At 48.8% G+C, this 16,486-nt stretch overlaps 7 protein-coding genes across 7 annotated transcripts; 3 read left to right on the top strand and 4 right to left on the bottom strand.

The window, feature by feature from the left end:
- Positions 1 to 2,390, top strand: EDB93DRAFT_1140076 (uncharacterized protein). The gene is made up of 2 exons (XM_041449259.1): positions 1 to 260; positions 324 to 2,390. Exons 1-2 carry the CDS (start codon positions 225 to 227, stop codon positions 1,983 to 1,985), a joined length of 1,698 nt encoding a protein of 565 aa, XP_041308755.1. The 5' UTR covers positions 1 to 224; the 3' UTR covers positions 1,986 to 2,390.
- A 1,572-nt stretch (positions 2,391 to 3,962) lies between these two features.
- On the bottom strand, positions 3,963 to 5,978 carry EDB93DRAFT_1249426 (histidine phosphatase superfamily; the record flags this gene model as incomplete). Its single annotated transcript, XM_041452855.1, has 13 exons — positions 3,963 to 4,129; positions 4,196 to 4,320; positions 4,379 to 4,553; positions 4,614 to 4,701; positions 4,755 to 4,826; positions 4,878 to 4,996; positions 5,049 to 5,128; positions 5,179 to 5,283; positions 5,336 to 5,386; positions 5,438 to 5,484; positions 5,538 to 5,571; positions 5,622 to 5,808; positions 5,873 to 5,978. The coding sequence occupies 13 exons, from the start codon at positions 5,976 to 5,978 to the stop codon at positions 3,963 to 3,965; spliced, it is 1,356 nt and encodes a 451-aa protein (XP_041308756.1).
- A 929-nt stretch (positions 5,979 to 6,907) lies between these two features.
- EDB93DRAFT_1083385 (uncharacterized protein) lies at positions 6,908 to 9,028 on the bottom strand (the record flags this gene model as incomplete). Its single annotated transcript, XM_041445761.1, has 2 exons — positions 6,908 to 8,665; positions 8,726 to 9,028. The coding sequence occupies 2 exons, from the start codon at positions 9,026 to 9,028 to the stop codon at positions 6,908 to 6,910; spliced, it is 2,061 nt and encodes a 686-aa protein (XP_041308757.1).
- A 515-nt stretch (positions 9,029 to 9,543) lies between these two features.
- On the top strand, positions 9,544 to 10,417 carry EDB93DRAFT_1140122 (uncharacterized protein). The gene is made up of 5 exons (XM_041449260.1): positions 9,544 to 9,566; positions 9,623 to 9,639; positions 9,693 to 9,870; positions 9,960 to 10,028; positions 10,108 to 10,417. The coding sequence occupies exons 1-5, from the start codon at positions 9,551 to 9,553 to the stop codon at positions 10,155 to 10,157; spliced, it is 330 nt and encodes a 109-aa protein (XP_041308758.1). The 5' UTR covers positions 9,544 to 9,550; the 3' UTR covers positions 10,158 to 10,417.
- A 108-nt stretch (positions 10,418 to 10,525) lies between these two features.
- Positions 10,526 to 11,132, bottom strand: EDB93DRAFT_306457 (uncharacterized protein). The gene is made up of 3 exons (XM_041456038.1): positions 11,009 to 11,132; positions 10,627 to 10,956; positions 10,526 to 10,586 (listed from the first exon to the last, which is right to left on the bottom strand). Exon 2 carries the CDS (start codon positions 10,948 to 10,950, stop codon positions 10,675 to 10,677), a length of 276 nt encoding a protein of 91 aa, XP_041308759.1. The 5' UTR covers positions 10,951 to 10,956; positions 11,009 to 11,132; the 3' UTR covers positions 10,526 to 10,586; positions 10,627 to 10,674.
- EDB93DRAFT_305364 (uncharacterized protein) lies at positions 10,926 to 13,296 on the top strand. Its single transcript, XM_041456037.1, has 4 exons — positions 10,926 to 11,079; positions 11,152 to 11,398; positions 11,477 to 12,190; positions 12,244 to 13,296. Exons 2-4 carry the CDS (start codon positions 11,252 to 11,254, stop codon positions 13,060 to 13,062), a joined length of 1,680 nt encoding a protein of 559 aa, XP_041308760.1. The 5' UTR covers positions 10,926 to 11,079; positions 11,152 to 11,251; the 3' UTR covers positions 13,063 to 13,296.
- Positions 13,297 to 13,700: 404 nt separating this feature from the next.
- On the bottom strand, positions 13,701 to 15,276 carry EDB93DRAFT_1083357 (Scramblase-domain-containing protein; the record flags this gene model as incomplete). The annotated part of the gene is made up of 9 exons (XM_041445759.1): positions 13,701 to 13,783; positions 13,832 to 13,850; positions 13,908 to 14,005; positions 14,073 to 14,088; positions 14,152 to 14,332; positions 14,393 to 14,550; positions 14,605 to 14,744; positions 14,802 to 14,860; positions 14,924 to 15,276. 9 exons carry the CDS (start codon positions 15,274 to 15,276, stop codon positions 13,701 to 13,703), a joined length of 1,107 nt encoding a protein of 368 aa, XP_041308761.1.
- Between the last annotated feature and the right edge of the window lie 1,210 nt (positions 15,277 to 16,486).

Below are 16,486 nucleotides of genomic sequence, written 5' to 3' on the forward strand. Positions count from 1 at the left end.
AAACGTTAGTAGAGCACAGCTGGATGAAGCGATGAGCCAAAAAGATTAGTGCCGCACTGATTTTTTTGAAATTGCTGTGATGTGTGACGGTAAATTCCACGAACGGCCCACACTGTTTCTTGGCCAGTCATTCTTACATCGCAAACCTGGAAGTGGAAGGAATCGTTGGGGGGTACTACCCGTTAGCATAAAGAGGAGTCATCCAAAGGAGAAGGATCTCTTTCATGCACGCTTCAAACGTAGTCGAGACCTGCGATTCTGTGCGTGGTCTTATCACTGTCGTCGAGGAGGCAGCTGGCTGAACTCATTGACTGTCATTGCAGACAAACGCGTCTACTTCACAGGATGACTCCGAGTTATTATCACATACCAGCCCGCCTTCTACACCTCCAAGAGGCCGTACACGTTATCCTGACACCCTAGCTCGAGTTCCCTTGCATCGCCGTGGAACATCCAAGACATATGAGCGACTCGAAGATCTCCTTCGTGAGGCCGGGTACAAAGAAACTCGCGTCTTCACACCAGAATCCGAACGACACATAGATCATGCAACCGATAAGCACATGAGCACTGTGCGTGGTAGCGTAGGTACTGTCGTCGGTTTCCTCGCCGGCCTTGTAAGCCGTAATTCGAGTTTGGCACGGGAACCAACCTCCAACAAAGATTTACACTCTCAACCACCATCGCCGCTTGCCCACATCAGAGCTCTCCACCCATCTCCTTCCGCATCTTCCTATTCCTTTAACACATCACCAGAGAGCCTTCGCAAGCATTCTCGCTTTCATGCCACACGCAACCTACGCCCTGAAACTCATGGCCAGTCTCGCGCCCCAACTGCCTACATGCGTCACCAATCCTCATCCAACTTCTCCAAAGACGCTCCAAACGCTCATGCATACCTCCGACATATGGCATCAGCGCCTAATATCCAACCCCTAGCTAAACGCCCCTCCTCATCGAACGTCTCCCTCCGGTCACATCGCACTCCTCGCGCACAACCCCGTTCCTCCCGTCGAACCGTGCTCCTCACAGCAGACGACATCATCGAGACAGAAGATCCTCCGCCGCTCCCTCGTAACTGGATGGAATCCGTCGCTAAAGCCCTTCTCTCTGGTGTACCTGAGACTGCTTCTACGCGAAAAACGAGCTCGACGTTCTCAGAGACGACGAATAAACCCAGGGAACAGAGACAGCCACCATTGCTATGCGCACAAGTGCGGGAGCAGCGCGCGGGTACGACTGAGGGGAAGGTGAGCCAGACGAGCGTCGTGTGTAGGTCTGCGCCTGCGTCGCGTGCGGGATCGAGGGTGCGTAGAACCGGTGCTGAAGACGATGAATCGATACATAGACGTGATGAGAGACGAAGGAAGAACAAGCGAGATGAAGAATTAAGGAAAGGAAAGGGGAAGGGGAAGGGGAAGGGGAGACGCAAGGAATCAGATCTAGTTCCTTCATTGGCCCGTACGAGGGTCGAGAACGACGAATGGAGTATGAGCAGGTACCTCTCCGCCAGCCATAGACAGGAAGTACTGTGTTCTTCCGGCTCATCCTCTGAAGATGTGGACGATGACGAAGAAGACGAAGGAGAACTAGACCTAGAACGACTACTCGTCCCAGCCAGACGGCAAGCCTCCATTCGCAGTCTCCGAAAACATCTTCACCCAGCCAGTACAGCGGGCAGCGTACGAGGGCTACCTCCAACATCCACCACCGTCAGCAGTACCACCAGCACCATCAATGGTCATCTCTCGTCTTTCGCATCAGACTCACGACAACATATCTGGCTTGACGACTCCTGGGGTACAGGTAGAGGCCGCCGGTGGGTGGTAGGCGAAGACGATGACGACGAAGGGGACGGGTATGGAAACGGGAACGCGAACAGCGCATTTTCAGCATCTGAGATCGAGGGGACTGATAATCGTACACCTGCGGGGATGAAGCGCCGCCGCGGGTTGCCTGGCGCGTGGGCGCAGTGGGGCGGTTAATATCGGTGCTACGATGATAAGGGACTCCCCCTTCTTCTTTCTGGTTATAATCATTTACAGGATAGACACACGTGCGGAATGCCGGTACTTTGGATACTGGGCTCTCGTTCGCACGTGCATGCCATTTTTTCTTTTTCATCTTTGCTTTCGTTTCATGCACATTGTTATGGTATAGTACACATACATGCTTTATTGATATTGCGCCCTGGGGTATCTCAGATCTCACTGGGACGAAGGATACAAGTAATTTACTTTGTTTTAACTCGAACTTGAAGAATATGGCATATATAGATGTAATCGTCGATGGTTCTTGAGCTTTGTCTCCCGCGAGCAAACCACGTTGATTTGGATCATGGGGGCTAGACTGGTAACAAGTCGAATCAGGGGCTTTGCATGGTATCTGCAGCGTACACCTATATAAGGACATCCTCTTCGGACAAATTGTCTGAACTTTTCCACCACCTTGGGCAGTCGGCGTCCAAGCGTCAAACGTTCAACTTTAAGCTTTGTCATTTATAACGTGCGGAATCTCTACACAGGTAGTTTCTGGGTTATCAGTCTCCTCTAGACAACTGACCATCAGAATGAATGTCTGGGTCGACATCAGCTCGGGGTCACTATCATGGCAGGACATCAGTCAGGTTGCGTTCTGCTCTATGTAATATAAAGAACATACCCTGGGATGATGTTCTGTCTACTGTCATCCTTAGGGAAGTGATATCCAGCTACCAGCACTAGGTCCCCGAGTCGTGTATTGGCCATCGAATCTGATGTCTGCAACTCTGCATACAACTTCCATATATTTTTCTAGACTCGTTAAGCTCCAGTTCTCAACGAGAACTTATCATGTGCAGCCTGAGGTGTCACGTACATGGCAGCTCATGTCAGTGCACTTCCAAGTCCATCGAATACAGGCTGAGGCATGTTCGATCCCTAATCTTGCCAGCTCCACTCACGGTGCATGGAAAACACAGGTGTCGCGCTTCGGAAGCGTATAACGCAAGTTCGTGACCGACATGATGACCAGACGAACATGTAAGAACCTAGAAGGGACTGTAAGATCGAAGAGGGTGTATAAGACCACTTGTAGGATAGATAGCCAGTAGGTCAGATGGATCGTAAACGAGAGAAACGAGATGAAGAACGAGGCGCGTCTGAGAGGATAGACAATTATAAGGAAGGGCTTCTGCCATTAGCGAGTGCGAGAACGGGGCTTCGATACTGAAGTCTATTGCCTTTTTGTAGGAATATACATGGCTATTTTATACTGCGAAGGGCTAAGAGTCCTCGGGTATTTGACAGGCCGAAGATGCGAGAAACGGAGCCAGACGGAAGTGGCGTTTTGTCTAGAAAGAGGGTACGAAAATTAGAGTGAGTGACGGTATAAATGAGTAAGGTATTGACAGGATAACGAAGTTCCATGGTGGTTTTGACAGATGGCCAGACGGCTCGGTTGCGAGTAGGTACGGTGACGAGAACGAGAGTATTGACGGAGACGAGGATGGTGTTGACGCTGGTGGTTGAGGTAAGCGTTGTTGCAGCAATTTCTGGCGTCAAACGATTGGTAATCCTTACAAACATCTGTGTCTCGCTGGTGGTGTTGAAAAATCAACCATCGCGTCCACTATAGCTGAAAAGATGAAAGCAGTGTAAAGGCTTATTGGGACTTTCTTCTCGCACAAGCACTCACAAAAAGTTGCCACCATCGCATACCGGCTGGCAGGCACTGGCCAAGCGATCAAGAGGGAGAGGCTAGATGTCTCATTACGCGAAAAGTCGACCGTTGGTGCTGGCATTAATGATCAACTTCATTGGCAGGTAATCCGAACGGAGAAGTCCAGTTATGCAGTGCCGGATGTTACTTAGCGTCTGTGCCTGAGCTAGCGCAGAAACCCATCTAAACAAACTTCGGTTTTTTAAACAAGCATTGATAAATACCAAACGATATGCCAGCAACAATGCCAACCAGTACCACGCTTATGGTCGTGGGAAACACTCTCCGACCCAATCCCTAGGCGTCAACTCTCCTACTTTCCGCTGAAACGCCTCCAACGTGCAAAACTCTGGCGAACCCGGTAGATGTTTCCCCTTCTCGGCGCACATAGGAAGCACCATGTTCTTATTCTTGTAGCGCATACGGACATCTAGGTTTAGCAAAGAAGGGGATAAGGTTTACCAAGAATCGTCTCTCAGCACATTTTAATACTCACAATGTTCGTCCTGTCGTCTCCAAACTGATGAAAGAGCGCGGAGGCCCGAGAGATTGGTTTGTTCGAAAGCCGGAGTTTGTCTTCGGAAGAGCTCAAATGTTACTGATGAAGTGAATGGCGGCCACCTTGCACGCGCAAAGATGAGAATTGTTGGCATGAAGATAATTAGTAGGACCAACGCACTTGTCATCGAATACATCGAATGTACAGAGCAATGCCGCAAGCGTCGAGTCGTGCGTCGAGTGCACAAGGAGTTTTGTTGGCTCTTTTGAATCGAGTCGGGCCTTGCGTTGCATTCCTTCTGAAGCGTCTGCGAGGAGGCGGCCCATTCCTAGTCGGCGGCCATCTTCTGATTTGACTAATTATCAATATAAGGATTTTAGTAGATTTTGCGCTGAACGTAAGGAAACATCATTACAAACTAGAGGACGATCAATACTCGTACACGGTGTAGGGTAATGGACTAGGGGCTTACTGTCAAACCACTCTGCTGTTACAGCTGCTTCCTAGGGATTCATAAGTAACCGGAGAATGCGATGAAAGGGTGAATTTATCACACAATTAAACCGATAACATCGTCATCCATGAATTCTGATGGGACTCGGAAACCGTGAGCAGCTGCCGAGCGTACCTTTGAAAAAGCATTGAGTTAGCTGCGTCTGTCCTGCCCTGAAAAACATACTGTATCAAGAATCCCCGAAGCTCGAGGAGTTCCGTCAAGGCGCAATGGCTTACCGCCTATGTATTTAGAAACTTTCTTATCCAACGGTTCTAAACGCTGATTCCAAACAGCGACAGCAGCTGGAACATGTTAGACCAATCTGTGGAATATTAGATAAGAGTACGTGATTACCTTCAGCAAATTGTAATTCTAAGAGGGCCAGCCGCTTGCAGGCTAGGGTATTGCTGACGAGATTCTCGTCTATTCCATTACTAAAACCAAAGACATCAGTTTGACTTCTGTGACATGTGTGAAGACGTACCGTATGATGATAGAGGGTATCGTACCTGGAGCGCAGGTAGATGGAGGGTATAATCCGTGGACTATGTGCTGCAGAGATTCGATTGTCCGCGCGATGTTCGTAGAGCTACGTGTGTGAGTTTCATCGCGGGCCACGAAGCGATGGTGAACAGAATTACCGGAAGTAAGTCAAACGCTCATCCTCGAGCTTTGGGGGAAGAAATTTCAATCTTCGGAAAGATGCGAGTGAGACGAAAGCAAGAAGGTGCTCGGATGTTTACCTATCTACATATAGGCTTCGCAATGCCGTCCCAAAGGAATATGTGGACTGTTCTCAAACGCGTAAGCCAAGGAATCGGGTGTCGCATAGAACCCTCTCACCTTTTTGCCGATATCTGTGAGTTCCCCCAGGAGGCTATATACCGTATCGAGTTGAACGCGTGCATGACGAGTAATAATACGTACCATAATCCCTCAGCTGTCTTTCCGTGCCTATTCTCTACAACTTTCCTATACCACAATCCGTCATCTACGGTAGGACTATGCCCAGCTACGGTCTCGTGAAAGCTTTTTGCGGTGTTGCACATCTGCCAGTCTGCTGGTATGGATGCTGGAGGATCCGACATGCGTACTCTGACCGGCGTACGTTCGCCTAGAGTAGAATATGAAGTTGTCGGTGATTGACACAACTTGACGCGAACGCGAACTCGACGTACCATGCCTCACGTATACGTGCACTTGCTCTAGGTCCAGCCCTTCTGGTGCAACTGGGTAGCTTTCGACGTCAAGCGGGACCGGTCCGCCTTGCATTTGCTGCTTCATTATTGTAGGTTGTCGCACTTAGAGAAATTCGCGTTGCATTCCCACTGTACCATCGCGCCCGTGGGTCGAAAGATTCTAGAATAACTTCGGGTGGCGGTGTAGAATACTTTTCTCATCGGATCGTGGCTAGTTCCGGGTTGCCACTGGCGAACTTCCTGCCACGTGGCTGCGGGAGCCATGGGCATTACGGCTGCTCAGCGCTCAGTTCGTGAGCTCAGCCCATTACCTATTAAACTTCTACATCTGTAAAACTCTATTGAGAGCGTCGCCACGCCGAAATTCGTGAATTCAAACTTCAAGCATGGCGCAACCAACACAGGCTGAACTTCAAGCACATCTCGCAGGACAAGCCCAACTCCTCATGAGGCTCGCCACTCGCAGCTGTGCTGGACGACAACGATGATGAGCTTGATGATGATTATATGTCTGATTCCGATGCATTTCTGATGGCTCCGGCAGCCCTCGAGTATCGATCCCTCGCGGTGTCTATTACTGGTAATGTTCATGGTCGTCCACACCCCTTGAAGTGACTCCTGTAGTGCTGTTGGCGGTTGTCGAGTGCGCCAGTGGCTGGTGTTGCATGGTGCGATATGCTTGATCTCCCCCACGCATGCTGCCGGGCCGCAATAGATATACGGTGGTGGCACGAACAGAGAGTCGAGGGTAATGGGAGCACTGGGAGTACTACTTGGAGTTGGCGAGTTTGACGGCTGCGAACGTGTAAGTTAGTAAATTTGTCTGATGATCACAAACGAGATACACTTACAGCAAGGAAGCCTCCTATCTGTTTGTTCGTCTGACTTCCGCATTGCTCTCATAATAGCTACTAGCCACCGCGCAATGCTTACGCAGGGATGCAAGTAGTATACAATAATATTCACCGGAGAAACCACTGATTTAGATGCTAGTAAAAACGATAATGAATAATCTCATCCAAGCGCGACCCATCCGTATAACAGCATTCTCTGACTAATCTCCGTCGGCATTCTCAACACGCTTTCCTTGTGCAGCTCATTAATACCACACCTCTCCGAACACAGCACAAACCTCCCGAGCCCTCCCTCACGTCCGGTGAAAATACACACAGTCGGCGGTCGCTCTGCACGAAAATAGTACATCGTCGACGAGCACGTATCGATGAGCGTATAGATGTGTCCTGCATCGGGTCCACTATCCGCTTGTTTGGCATCGTCATATTGTACGGCCGAACCTCCCCGTTCTGAACCTTTTTCTGGCCTCGAGAACTTTGATCCACTCGGCGTGAAATACATTCTTGGGAAGTGCGCTTTGGCACCACCGTACAAGTGCTTCTCAACCTCTTTGATGCTGATGGCCCCTTTTACTCCAATCAACCATGGTTGTGTACTGATGATACGCCCAGATTTGCTGAAAACGAGCATCCAAGGGGACATAACAAGGAACACAAATCCGATTACGATGAGCGCGATGCCTCCTACTCGGCTGATCGTAAGAACACTTAGCCCGATGATGAGAGCTGGCAATGAGAGATACGGAAAGAAACCGATGACGTTCCGCCTGAAGGAATCTGTGGGCTCAAATGCAACCTCCGGAAAATCTTTCCATCTGATGGATGCCATCCGACACCCATCAACTACAAGAGCTCCATTCTCCGTGACACCAGCGACCTGGATCTCTGGTATAATGTCCCAAAGGTTGGCGCCGTAAATATCATCGTCAGAGTACCAACACGCCGTATTGGTGGTGGTCAAGGGCAGCATGGATACCATGCGCTCAACGATACGGTCATTGTCGTTGGCCATCGACAGCCTCACAAGAGCGTGCAAATCGTCCTCTAAGTAGTTTGGCTGAATCCGATGTTCAAAAAAGCCCATCAGTGCATACACGCGCGCAGCCGGGTACGGCCCACCGATGATAGACTTCTCGGAGTCTCCTATCATATCCAGCTTTGGAGGGGGAGCAACACCTGGTGCTAAAGCTGCCGTAGCACGCTGCCATATAGCTGATTTCAACAGCGTCAAGCGCTCCAGCCTCTCAAGCGGATCCTTCCCGCTGTACGCGTTGATGATAGCTTGTTCGACATCATATCTTGTGTAAGCCAGGTTGGCTAGCTCAAACAATGACAACGGCGTAACCGCCTCCCGATCTCGGAACTTGTAGCGAAGGTGAGGGCCCAGGAGGGCTTCGGGCATAGTCCATACCCGTTGGCCCCAGCTTCTCCAGCACTCGTTCTCCCCAGCCGTAGATTTTCCGAGCATGATCAAAGTCACATCTGCTGCACGGTAGACGTCCGCCATGCAATACAAATCACGATTCTTCTCTGATGGCATCTTTCCTACACACTCCAAGTCGAGCCAATACGCATCGTATTTCTGTCCGAGCACTGCTGCACGAACCTCCTCTATGAACTGAGCCTTTTGAAGTGCCTCGTCATCTGCGCCTTGGGTGTATGCATCAGCGGTACTGAAAGAGATGGCGATGAACTTGGTATGAATAATGGTATCGCGATCTGCACATGGGACCCACTCATTTCGGACCGGGTCACGGATAATAAGAAGTCGAGGATAAAGAGTATGTGTAGGGATATCCATCTCGCCCTCATCGATAATGCGCGAAGAATGTTCCATAGGTGAACGAGCTGCCCATAGCTGACCCCGGAAACTGCGAGCATATGGTTTGTAGTGTCCACTGTTGTACGTCTCGTTGTCCTCCCCGACGTCATCCCCCGAGTCGATGAGAAAGAAAAGCTGCATGAGCAGCCAGAGGACTGACCAGAAGAGCTTCAACGTAAACCACAACCATATCATTACCCATCTAAAAATGATCCACCCTCGTATGGGAGGGAAATTGGCCAACAGCCACATGGCGATTTTGCTTGCCTGATTGGTGTGGCTGCTGACAGCGATTTCGGACGTGCCGGAGGGAGTGACAGCTTGCACGACAAGCTTTCGACAGATCCCAGTAGTAGGGCTGACGTATCTCTGCTCTAGACCGTGGTTTTTCGGATGACCCAAGTCATCGTAGCAAGTGATGGTTTCGTCTTGCGTGACTGGAAGCTGCCAGAGTCGCATCCTGGCTGATCCTATTGAAAGTGTCAAGCGAGGAAAAGAAACCTGCAGTGTGGAATTACGGTGTACAGAGGGATACAAGGAGGGGTATGACCTGGTATTAGTTCACACAGCGACATCTGAGCATTTATATTATGCTCATGCCTGTTAGCTTCAGATGGGCCTAAGCTAAGTACGTCTGAATGTCAGGAAGATAGCTGTTCCATTAACGGATGGAAACAATTCGTGCACAGCCAAAACCATAAAATCCTGTATGCTGAAAGCTTAAAAAAGGTGCTTACGAGCGCACACGTTACGACTTGTTCTAACTCTGTTCAATACTACATCATGATCAGTCAGTTGTGCCAAGATGATCACGGAGGATTACAAAGGATTACAGTAGTGATGCTCCCTGATGGAAACTCACTAGAGGCTATGAACCCGTACTTGATCTGTGAGTAGAAAAATGGAACAGCTCAAGTGTTCCTGAACTTCACTGACCTGGGTATCCTAGACGGAGGTGGAGAACTGAACTTTGACAGAGAGATGTCATGCCTGGTGACTCAATAGATTGATCTACGATAAGAACGGCATATCAATGAGACGCGAGGCACCCACTGTCACTATTAGAAGCTCTGAGAGGGTTTCTAGGTCAGACCCCGGCGCAGCTCAGAATCTACAAGCACACCGTTTGCTTTCAGAAGTTACATCTGCTGTTGTATTTTTCTCTTCTTCTGGAAATACTGTTCGAATGTCTCAGCAACGTCATGCTCTTGGAAGTGGGGTGTACAGCTGTCCATGTGCAAATGAATCTGTGTATAGGTCAGGCAGGATTTTCTCAAGCATCAGCCCGAACCTCCACGAATCTGGGTAGTTGTTAGGGATAAGACATGCACTGGAAAAAGCACGATTGCAGAAGGAGGCGTAGAGACACAGAGATAAGCAAAGAACGCACATGGGATGGACACTAGTGCACTTGAGGATCACAATGGGGGGTGTAATAGGGTTTTCCTGATGGGCCTTACTACTTCAAGGCAGTAGGGTGAGGCAATGTATGAGATTCTGAATAGTCTTCTCGACGATGCGATGGCAACGATGCTAACCAATGAAGGCCGCCAGGCTGGCAGATGAGATGCGCAGTCACGACTTTTGAACTTCAAAATGAAATTATCTGAAGGCGCTTAGTAACCTGCTGACATACCGCGCGGGTCGGCACTTCCTCAGTGCTTTCAAAGTTTCAATCTCTAGTTTTTCGGTATTTTCCGGCGTCGGGCTTTCCCTTTCTAATACTTGAATTCATTCTGAAACATCCTCCTCAAATCTCACTGTTAGCGAAGCGCCGGATGGTGGTATACCAAGAACGAATGCCTCCACCAAGTTCCCCCTCTCACTCATTCCCATCCTCAACTTGAAGTAGTATGACCCTGGACTCGAACGATCCAATTTGGGGCCAGTCGTCAATGCAATTATTATGTACAGCTATTTCATAGGTCCCTGAAGAACCAGCCGTGCGATGACCCGTGATGGCTGGATCATCACTGCCTGCGGTTGCATAGTTTCCGCATTTGCCGTCGCTGCAATACTTGTACGATTGGAATGAGTAAGATCAAGTATGAACTTACAATATAAAAGACCGCTGACATCGTGGAATTCGAAGGAGTCGCATATACTCATTCGTTCGTCGCTGACACGAGCGCAATACCTATATCATGATACCACTGAGCACATGAATAAAGCCTGCACATATTCAAGGAAATATTTCCACGCAGTGCAGTGTTTGTCTGAGAAGTGCGCTCCACGTTCATAAATGCATGCCAGTTGTCAGTAGCAATACGTTTCTTGTTGTGATGCAAAGCTAGCGCGTCGGCGAGACTGATAGAGAGATGCGAGATGCTCCGGGTAACCCAGAGAAATTTGAATGCAATGCAAAGGCGTTGCAGCGGCATAGAGATCTGATAGTCAAATTGTGAGCGCCTGTGAATATCGCGGTGAAAACAAGCCTACGCTAGGGCCGATGATGAGAGCGACAATATGACAGCCAGGACGGCCAACTGGAAAGTGGTACAGAACCTAGTGTGAGTTCTCTAGAGTACCGCATCGGTCAAGTCAGAAAGACTTACCTGGCCTGCATTTGTGTTCCTAAATAGTCCACCTTAACTTCAAGTTATGTAACTCTTCTTGCTCCTTCTCACTCAAATACTTTCGATCCATCAGGCGTAGCCTACTACGACTTCCCACTCATATGCAATGCTCGAGTCTCGTTGCCCACCTTGCGATGTCGAGAGAGTGGACTACGCAATAAAGCCCAAGGCAGGGTTCCTGTCTCTTGCTCAAGAACTGAGGTTTTACGTTCTCAGCTTTCTTCCTTGTCGAGATATTCTTCGTTGTACATCTGTGAGTCGTAATAACCTATGATCGTGTTGATGTGATTCTCGTCCTAGATGGACTTCTATACTGATACTGCCCTTGCAGGTATGTAAGGCTCTTCGTCAGACGTACATGTCCTCCTCCGAGCTTCAGTACATCGTCGAACTCAGCGGCCAACGTTTACTCCCTGTCCCCAACACAAATAATCACATTCCTATTTCCAACCGTCTACAGACCTTGAAGAACAGGGCCCATGCATGGTTCAAGTTTGACATGCACTCTTTCAAAACAATCACCTTACAAGAAAACTTATATACTAAGATTCTGACGAAGCAGCTCGTCACTAATGGGCATCTCTACTCGTGGGATGATTATAATGACGTGGCCGCGATAATTCCAATACTACCCAAGCCCTCACAACAAACAATTGAGCACTACTGGTCTCCAGGAACATTGTGTCCGGTGCCCCACTCAATCACCCTGGATGTGTTGATGGACCCAGCACAAAACCTGATCGCTGTCGCGTATTATGTTACTCACGAGAATGATTTCGAATCATATGAGGCGGTCTATGTTGACCTCAGAACCCTTGATAGTGATGGTATTCACCCTCAAGCTGCTGGACGGACGCTACTTCTATCGGAATCGTCGGTATACGAAGACGCCACCGTCGAAACAACGCGTGCGAAGCTCAAATGTTATGGGAAGCATATCGCTTTGCAGCGTTCTTTGGTTATTACACCTGATGATAGAAGGAATCACTATACCCAGAGAACCGAGTGGCAAATTTGGGATTGGCAAAACTCGGCAATATCGAGGGTGAGGTTTGATTTGAGATGGTTCAAAGATTTAACGATTGATTTCAAATTCAGAGCGTTCTCAACGGCGATATTGTACCCTACCCATCTGAAAACCAGGTCGATTTCTGTTTCCTCGGAAATGATAGGTTACTCGTTGTCGCCAGCGATCTAGAGGTCTATTCGATCGCGGATATGTCCCAGACGCCACAATTACTGGCGTGTTTCAGATTGCCTCTCCGATTGTGGCGCATACAATGCCTCCTTCCTATTGATGATATTGAGCGGATGCAGGTGCAAGCCCAACCTCAAACAGTGAGGTACACCTCGGATCCTACGCATCAACTATTATGCCTCACCGCGTCCTATAATACTGCTACTCTGATCTTCATCATCTCCACGAGGATTTTCTTCGACCTTGACGGAGTTGTGGCAACAGTGCCAAAACCATGGGAATGTTGGGGCCCTTCAAATACTCGTATCTTCCGGCACCCATATTCAACTCAAGTCCACGTTAGTGGAAGTCGAGTTCTACAGGTTTTCGCACTCGGCACGCCAGGCACACGTCCCATGGAGTACGAAGTACATCTGATGGACTTCAGCCCGACAGCTGCGAAGAACAGACGGGGTCTTGGGCGTGTGGTCAGAGAGCCATCTGCGATAGAAATAAGTTCCTTCATGGAAAGCGCCACTGAAGAGGAAAACTTGGAAATCACAACGTCCTTGCCTTATGTCGAGGTCGTATCGGACAGAAAGTTAGGTGCTCTCGAATTACAGGGCATATGGCTCGACAAGAATAGGATTTATTTGCTCAATGCAAGTTGGGATGTTTCGACAGGTTTTATTTCATATTTTGCATGGCAGTCTAGCAGGCTTGAAGTCATGGAGGTCTAGTCTAGAGCAGAGCTCATCCATCGTCAGGTAGCATATGCATCAGTATGGAACAATGGTAGTTACTTACGGAGATGTATTGTATCCCACTTTCTTGAGCATCATAGGCATGTCATTAAACATATCCTGTGAAACTGGTGTCACGAGTGTTCTGCCCTCGAGCCTAGGTATCCGTATCTTACCTAGCCTCAATCATGGCCAGGATTCAGGAAGGATGATATGTACCGATTCGATTGCTTGACAAACAATCTTGAACAAGGCTATAGACGCCATGTTCGAGCCTTTCAACGTTAGCATCGATCCAGCTTCCAGTACCCCACAATGTCACATCCGAAAGTTGCATCTTCTGGCCTCAAGCAGACTGCACCTCGTTCCCCACACAAACACGCAACGCAGAGGGCGTATGGTTTGAACTGAAATTTAAAACTTTGAAGGACTCGGAGCCATTACGAATTTTCGCGGACCAAGGACATGGCAATCGCAACGTCAAGCACGCTTCTCGTTCATTCTTGTTGCCCTTCAGGAACTAAGACGGACATAGTGAGCGTTGAAAAAAAAGGTGCTGGAATGGATTACTGTGATTCCCTCGATACTGTTATCTACCCTGTGATAAAGCACTGCGATAATATGACCGAATACCTTCATTCCCCCGAGCTCCACCACATCGGGAGCCCCAATCCATGACCCTCCGAATGTCTCGAGAAGTAATCATAATCGATGTTAACTGTCAGGCATCAATATTCAACACTGTCAAAATACTTGGGCTACTGACCTGCTGTTGCAAGCACGAGCTATAGCCGAAAGAATAAGAAAAAATGACAACGATGAAACAACCTAGATATATTTACCGCACGCTCGTCAAGAGTGAGGTTCCTTATTACCGCAGGCTGCTGCGGCGTCTCGGATGCGTCTTGGCCCGTGGCGTCAAAAGTCACGAAATATTGTCCTATCAATCGAGATATGCCCCCCCATCACATCAGTAAGAACATCTCAGCAACGTGGCATGTCAGAACCTGTATCAGTGAAAATCTGCGGAGTCGTTGAGCTCCTGAACGACATTTTGAAATGCAGAGATAGGATACGGGCACCTACCTCTCTTCCAAAGCCGCGGAATGCCCTGTTTACAGACGCAATAGGCGCCCCACGCGCATCGAGCATGTTAAAGTGCCACGCCCAGAGCCCCTCGTCGATTTTTGCGAATTGGGAGAACGAATCTGTCGGAGGCTCAGGCTGGGGCTCGGAGGCGGTAGAAAGAATGCGCCTAGGCTGATCACTACGACACAAGTCTCGGGAGTCGGTACTGACAACAAAAACAAACGATGCGTTGCATTACCGAAGAAAGAGATGGTATCGTCTTCGCCAAAGATGCCATTCCTGCTGGACTTCTGCGAATGTATCTAGGACAGGTTCTCCTTCTGGTGTATACTCGTGAAGGTCTTTTAGGCGTTGGACGAACATGCGCGAGTTTATCCAGGCGAATGGACGACGAATCTGCGGGACTGGATGAATTTATTATGACTTGGGAAGGAGTGCTATGGATCGCACCCAAAGAATAGGTGATCCGTGGAGGTCCATGACTAAAGCACGAAACGGACGATGCGTGCGAAAGATTTGTCTGGCGAACATCGACAGGATGCCTCGTGGCTCTTCAGCAATGTAACCAAGCGGTTCACCAGCTTGATTTGCTAATCGGGAGACAAATGTTGATGATAGATTCCCAATAAGACTCGAATATCACGTACAGATAGTATATCGATTGGACTGCTCAAAACCCATGAATATGCTCAGCATTTCAAGTTTCCTATGATACATTCATGATGATTTAGCTCGACGATCATATATATGGTTCAATGAGAAAACCCACCTTGTTATTACCAACGTATTATTATTTAGTAACAGATGCTTCAAACCTTCCTCCGGGTTACTGGAGGGCGTTCTCTGGCTCGCATCCCAAAGCTGCGAATCATGCGCAGAGGACCGCGTCTCGTATGTAAATTGGGATGACGCAGAATCATATGTCACATCCTGGGCGGACGATACGGGTCCCTGGGTAGGTTTGTGTCCTGGACTCGGAGCCCTTCCAAAACCGGTCCTTCGGTTAGGAAATCGAGAGAGGGCATAACCTCGCCGAAAAGACAGTGGTGCGTGAAGGAGAGCGATACATGGGTTGGGGTTGGTGAGCGTTCTACGGCCTGTCGATGCTAGTAGTCCAATCATTCAGATACGATGGTTCACCAGCTAAATGGGTTCATAGTCTGTAAATGCTAAAGTAGTACTGACATACTTGAACGCGTCACTTACCTTGCCGCTCGCTGACTAATGACCGCGCTCAGAAGGCTCCCTTCTACCGAAGTTCGTTCGGTTTTCCACAAGTCGACCTTACCTCTCCAGCAGCAGCAGGACTCACTTACACCATATGTTGCATGGTTATCGGTGCATTCAAACGACACCTCATAGTGCTCCTACCTTTCACTGGGCTGTGTATCGACACTGTGGAATTCTTTCAGTGTCAGTGCCCAACCAAGTTCTCGATGAAGAACTGGAGAAACTTCCTTGTTTCTCGGTGACCTCCTCAGTAGCAAATAGACCTCAAATTGACAATTGCCATGGTACGAATTCTCGGGCGTAGAGTGGGGGCCGCATACAAGTCGGCCATGACTAGGACGACTCACAAGATACCCTGGACCCGAGTCAACGATTCTGATCCGGAATCCAATCCTTTTTGTCATCGTTCTTACTTCTATCACCCACCGTCGGCTTCCTTCACCGTGTGGGAGTAAAAAACCATCCGCACTCTACTCTACAGCACTGAGCTAAATTCAAATCGCATCCATTTTGGCAAGGAACGTCGAGTCGCCAGTTACGAGGCGCATTCCAACCGTGGGTCAAGACTCGGATACTCAATATTCGGTCGTTCTCAGTTTTTTTACTCCCTTTCTAGAGTAGTGTTGACAATCCTAAACGCAAACGCTGGAGCAACTCCACCATGCATGAAAGATGTCATTATACAAGTATTTCATTCAGTCGCACCTTGACGTTGACTTTTAATGAACACGCACCACTAGGACCTACGACCACGATGATAGAGTCTAGGAAACAATCAAACTCGAGAGAATGGATGTTTCGTTGTAGTGGATTCCAAGTCATCTTGGGTAGTGAGTGAACTGCTGGGTGATTTGTGCCATCATCTTGTTGGTCACCCACTACCCAAATATCAACTGTGTGACGTTTTATTCTCTCAAGGCTGAGGTTTTTTTGTTCCTCGTGAGTCCTCAGTCAGTAGCGAATTGAGCTCGGGCTGACTTGATTCTATCAAGATAGCGAGCGGGAGCTTAAAATGGATCTCGGATCATGAGTCAGACGCCTTTGACCCTCCAATGTCTTGCTTCTATCACCCGCACCGGCCTTGCGTGCGGGAGTGAGAATA

This window comes from Suillus bovinus (genome assembly GCF_016758785.1).
Source record: "Suillus bovinus strain UH-Sbo-P2 chromosome Unknown EDB93scaffold_20, whole genome shotgun sequence".
Lineage (NCBI taxonomy): Eukaryota > Fungi > Basidiomycota > Agaricomycetes > Boletales > Suillaceae > Suillus > Suillus bovinus.

Coding starts and splice junctions, on each gene's coding strand:
- EDB93DRAFT_1140076 (XM_041449259.1), top strand. CDS start 225: ATGCACGCTTCAAACGTAGTCGAGACCTGCGATTCT. Junction 261..323: donor TAGTCGAGACCTGCGATTCT/GTGCGTGGTCTT, acceptor CTGTCATTGCAG/ACAAACGCGTCTACTTCACA.
- EDB93DRAFT_1140122 (XM_041449260.1), top strand. Junction 9,871..9,959: donor CAGCCCGAACCTCCACGAAT/CTGGGTAGTTGT, acceptor CAAAGAACGCAC/ATGGGATGGACACTAGTGCA. Junction 10,029..10,107: donor GGTTTTCCTGATGGGCCTTA/CTACTTCAAGGC, acceptor AACGATGCTAAC/CAATGAAGGCCGCCAGGCTG.
- EDB93DRAFT_306457 (XM_041456038.1), bottom strand. CDS start 10,950: ATGCCGCTGCAACGCCTTTGCATTGCATTCAAATTTCTCTGGGTTACC.
- EDB93DRAFT_305364 (XM_041456037.1), top strand. CDS start 11,252: ATGCTCGAGTCTCGTTGCCCACCTTGCGATGTCGAGAGAGTGGACTAC. Junction 11,399..11,476: donor ATATTCTTCGTTGTACATCT/GTGAGTCGTAAT, acceptor CTGCCCTTGCAG/GTATGTAAGGCTCTTCGTCA. Junction 12,191..12,243: donor AAAACTCGGCAATATCGAGG/GTGAGGTTTGAT, acceptor TTTCAAATTCAG/AGCGTTCTCAACGGCGATAT.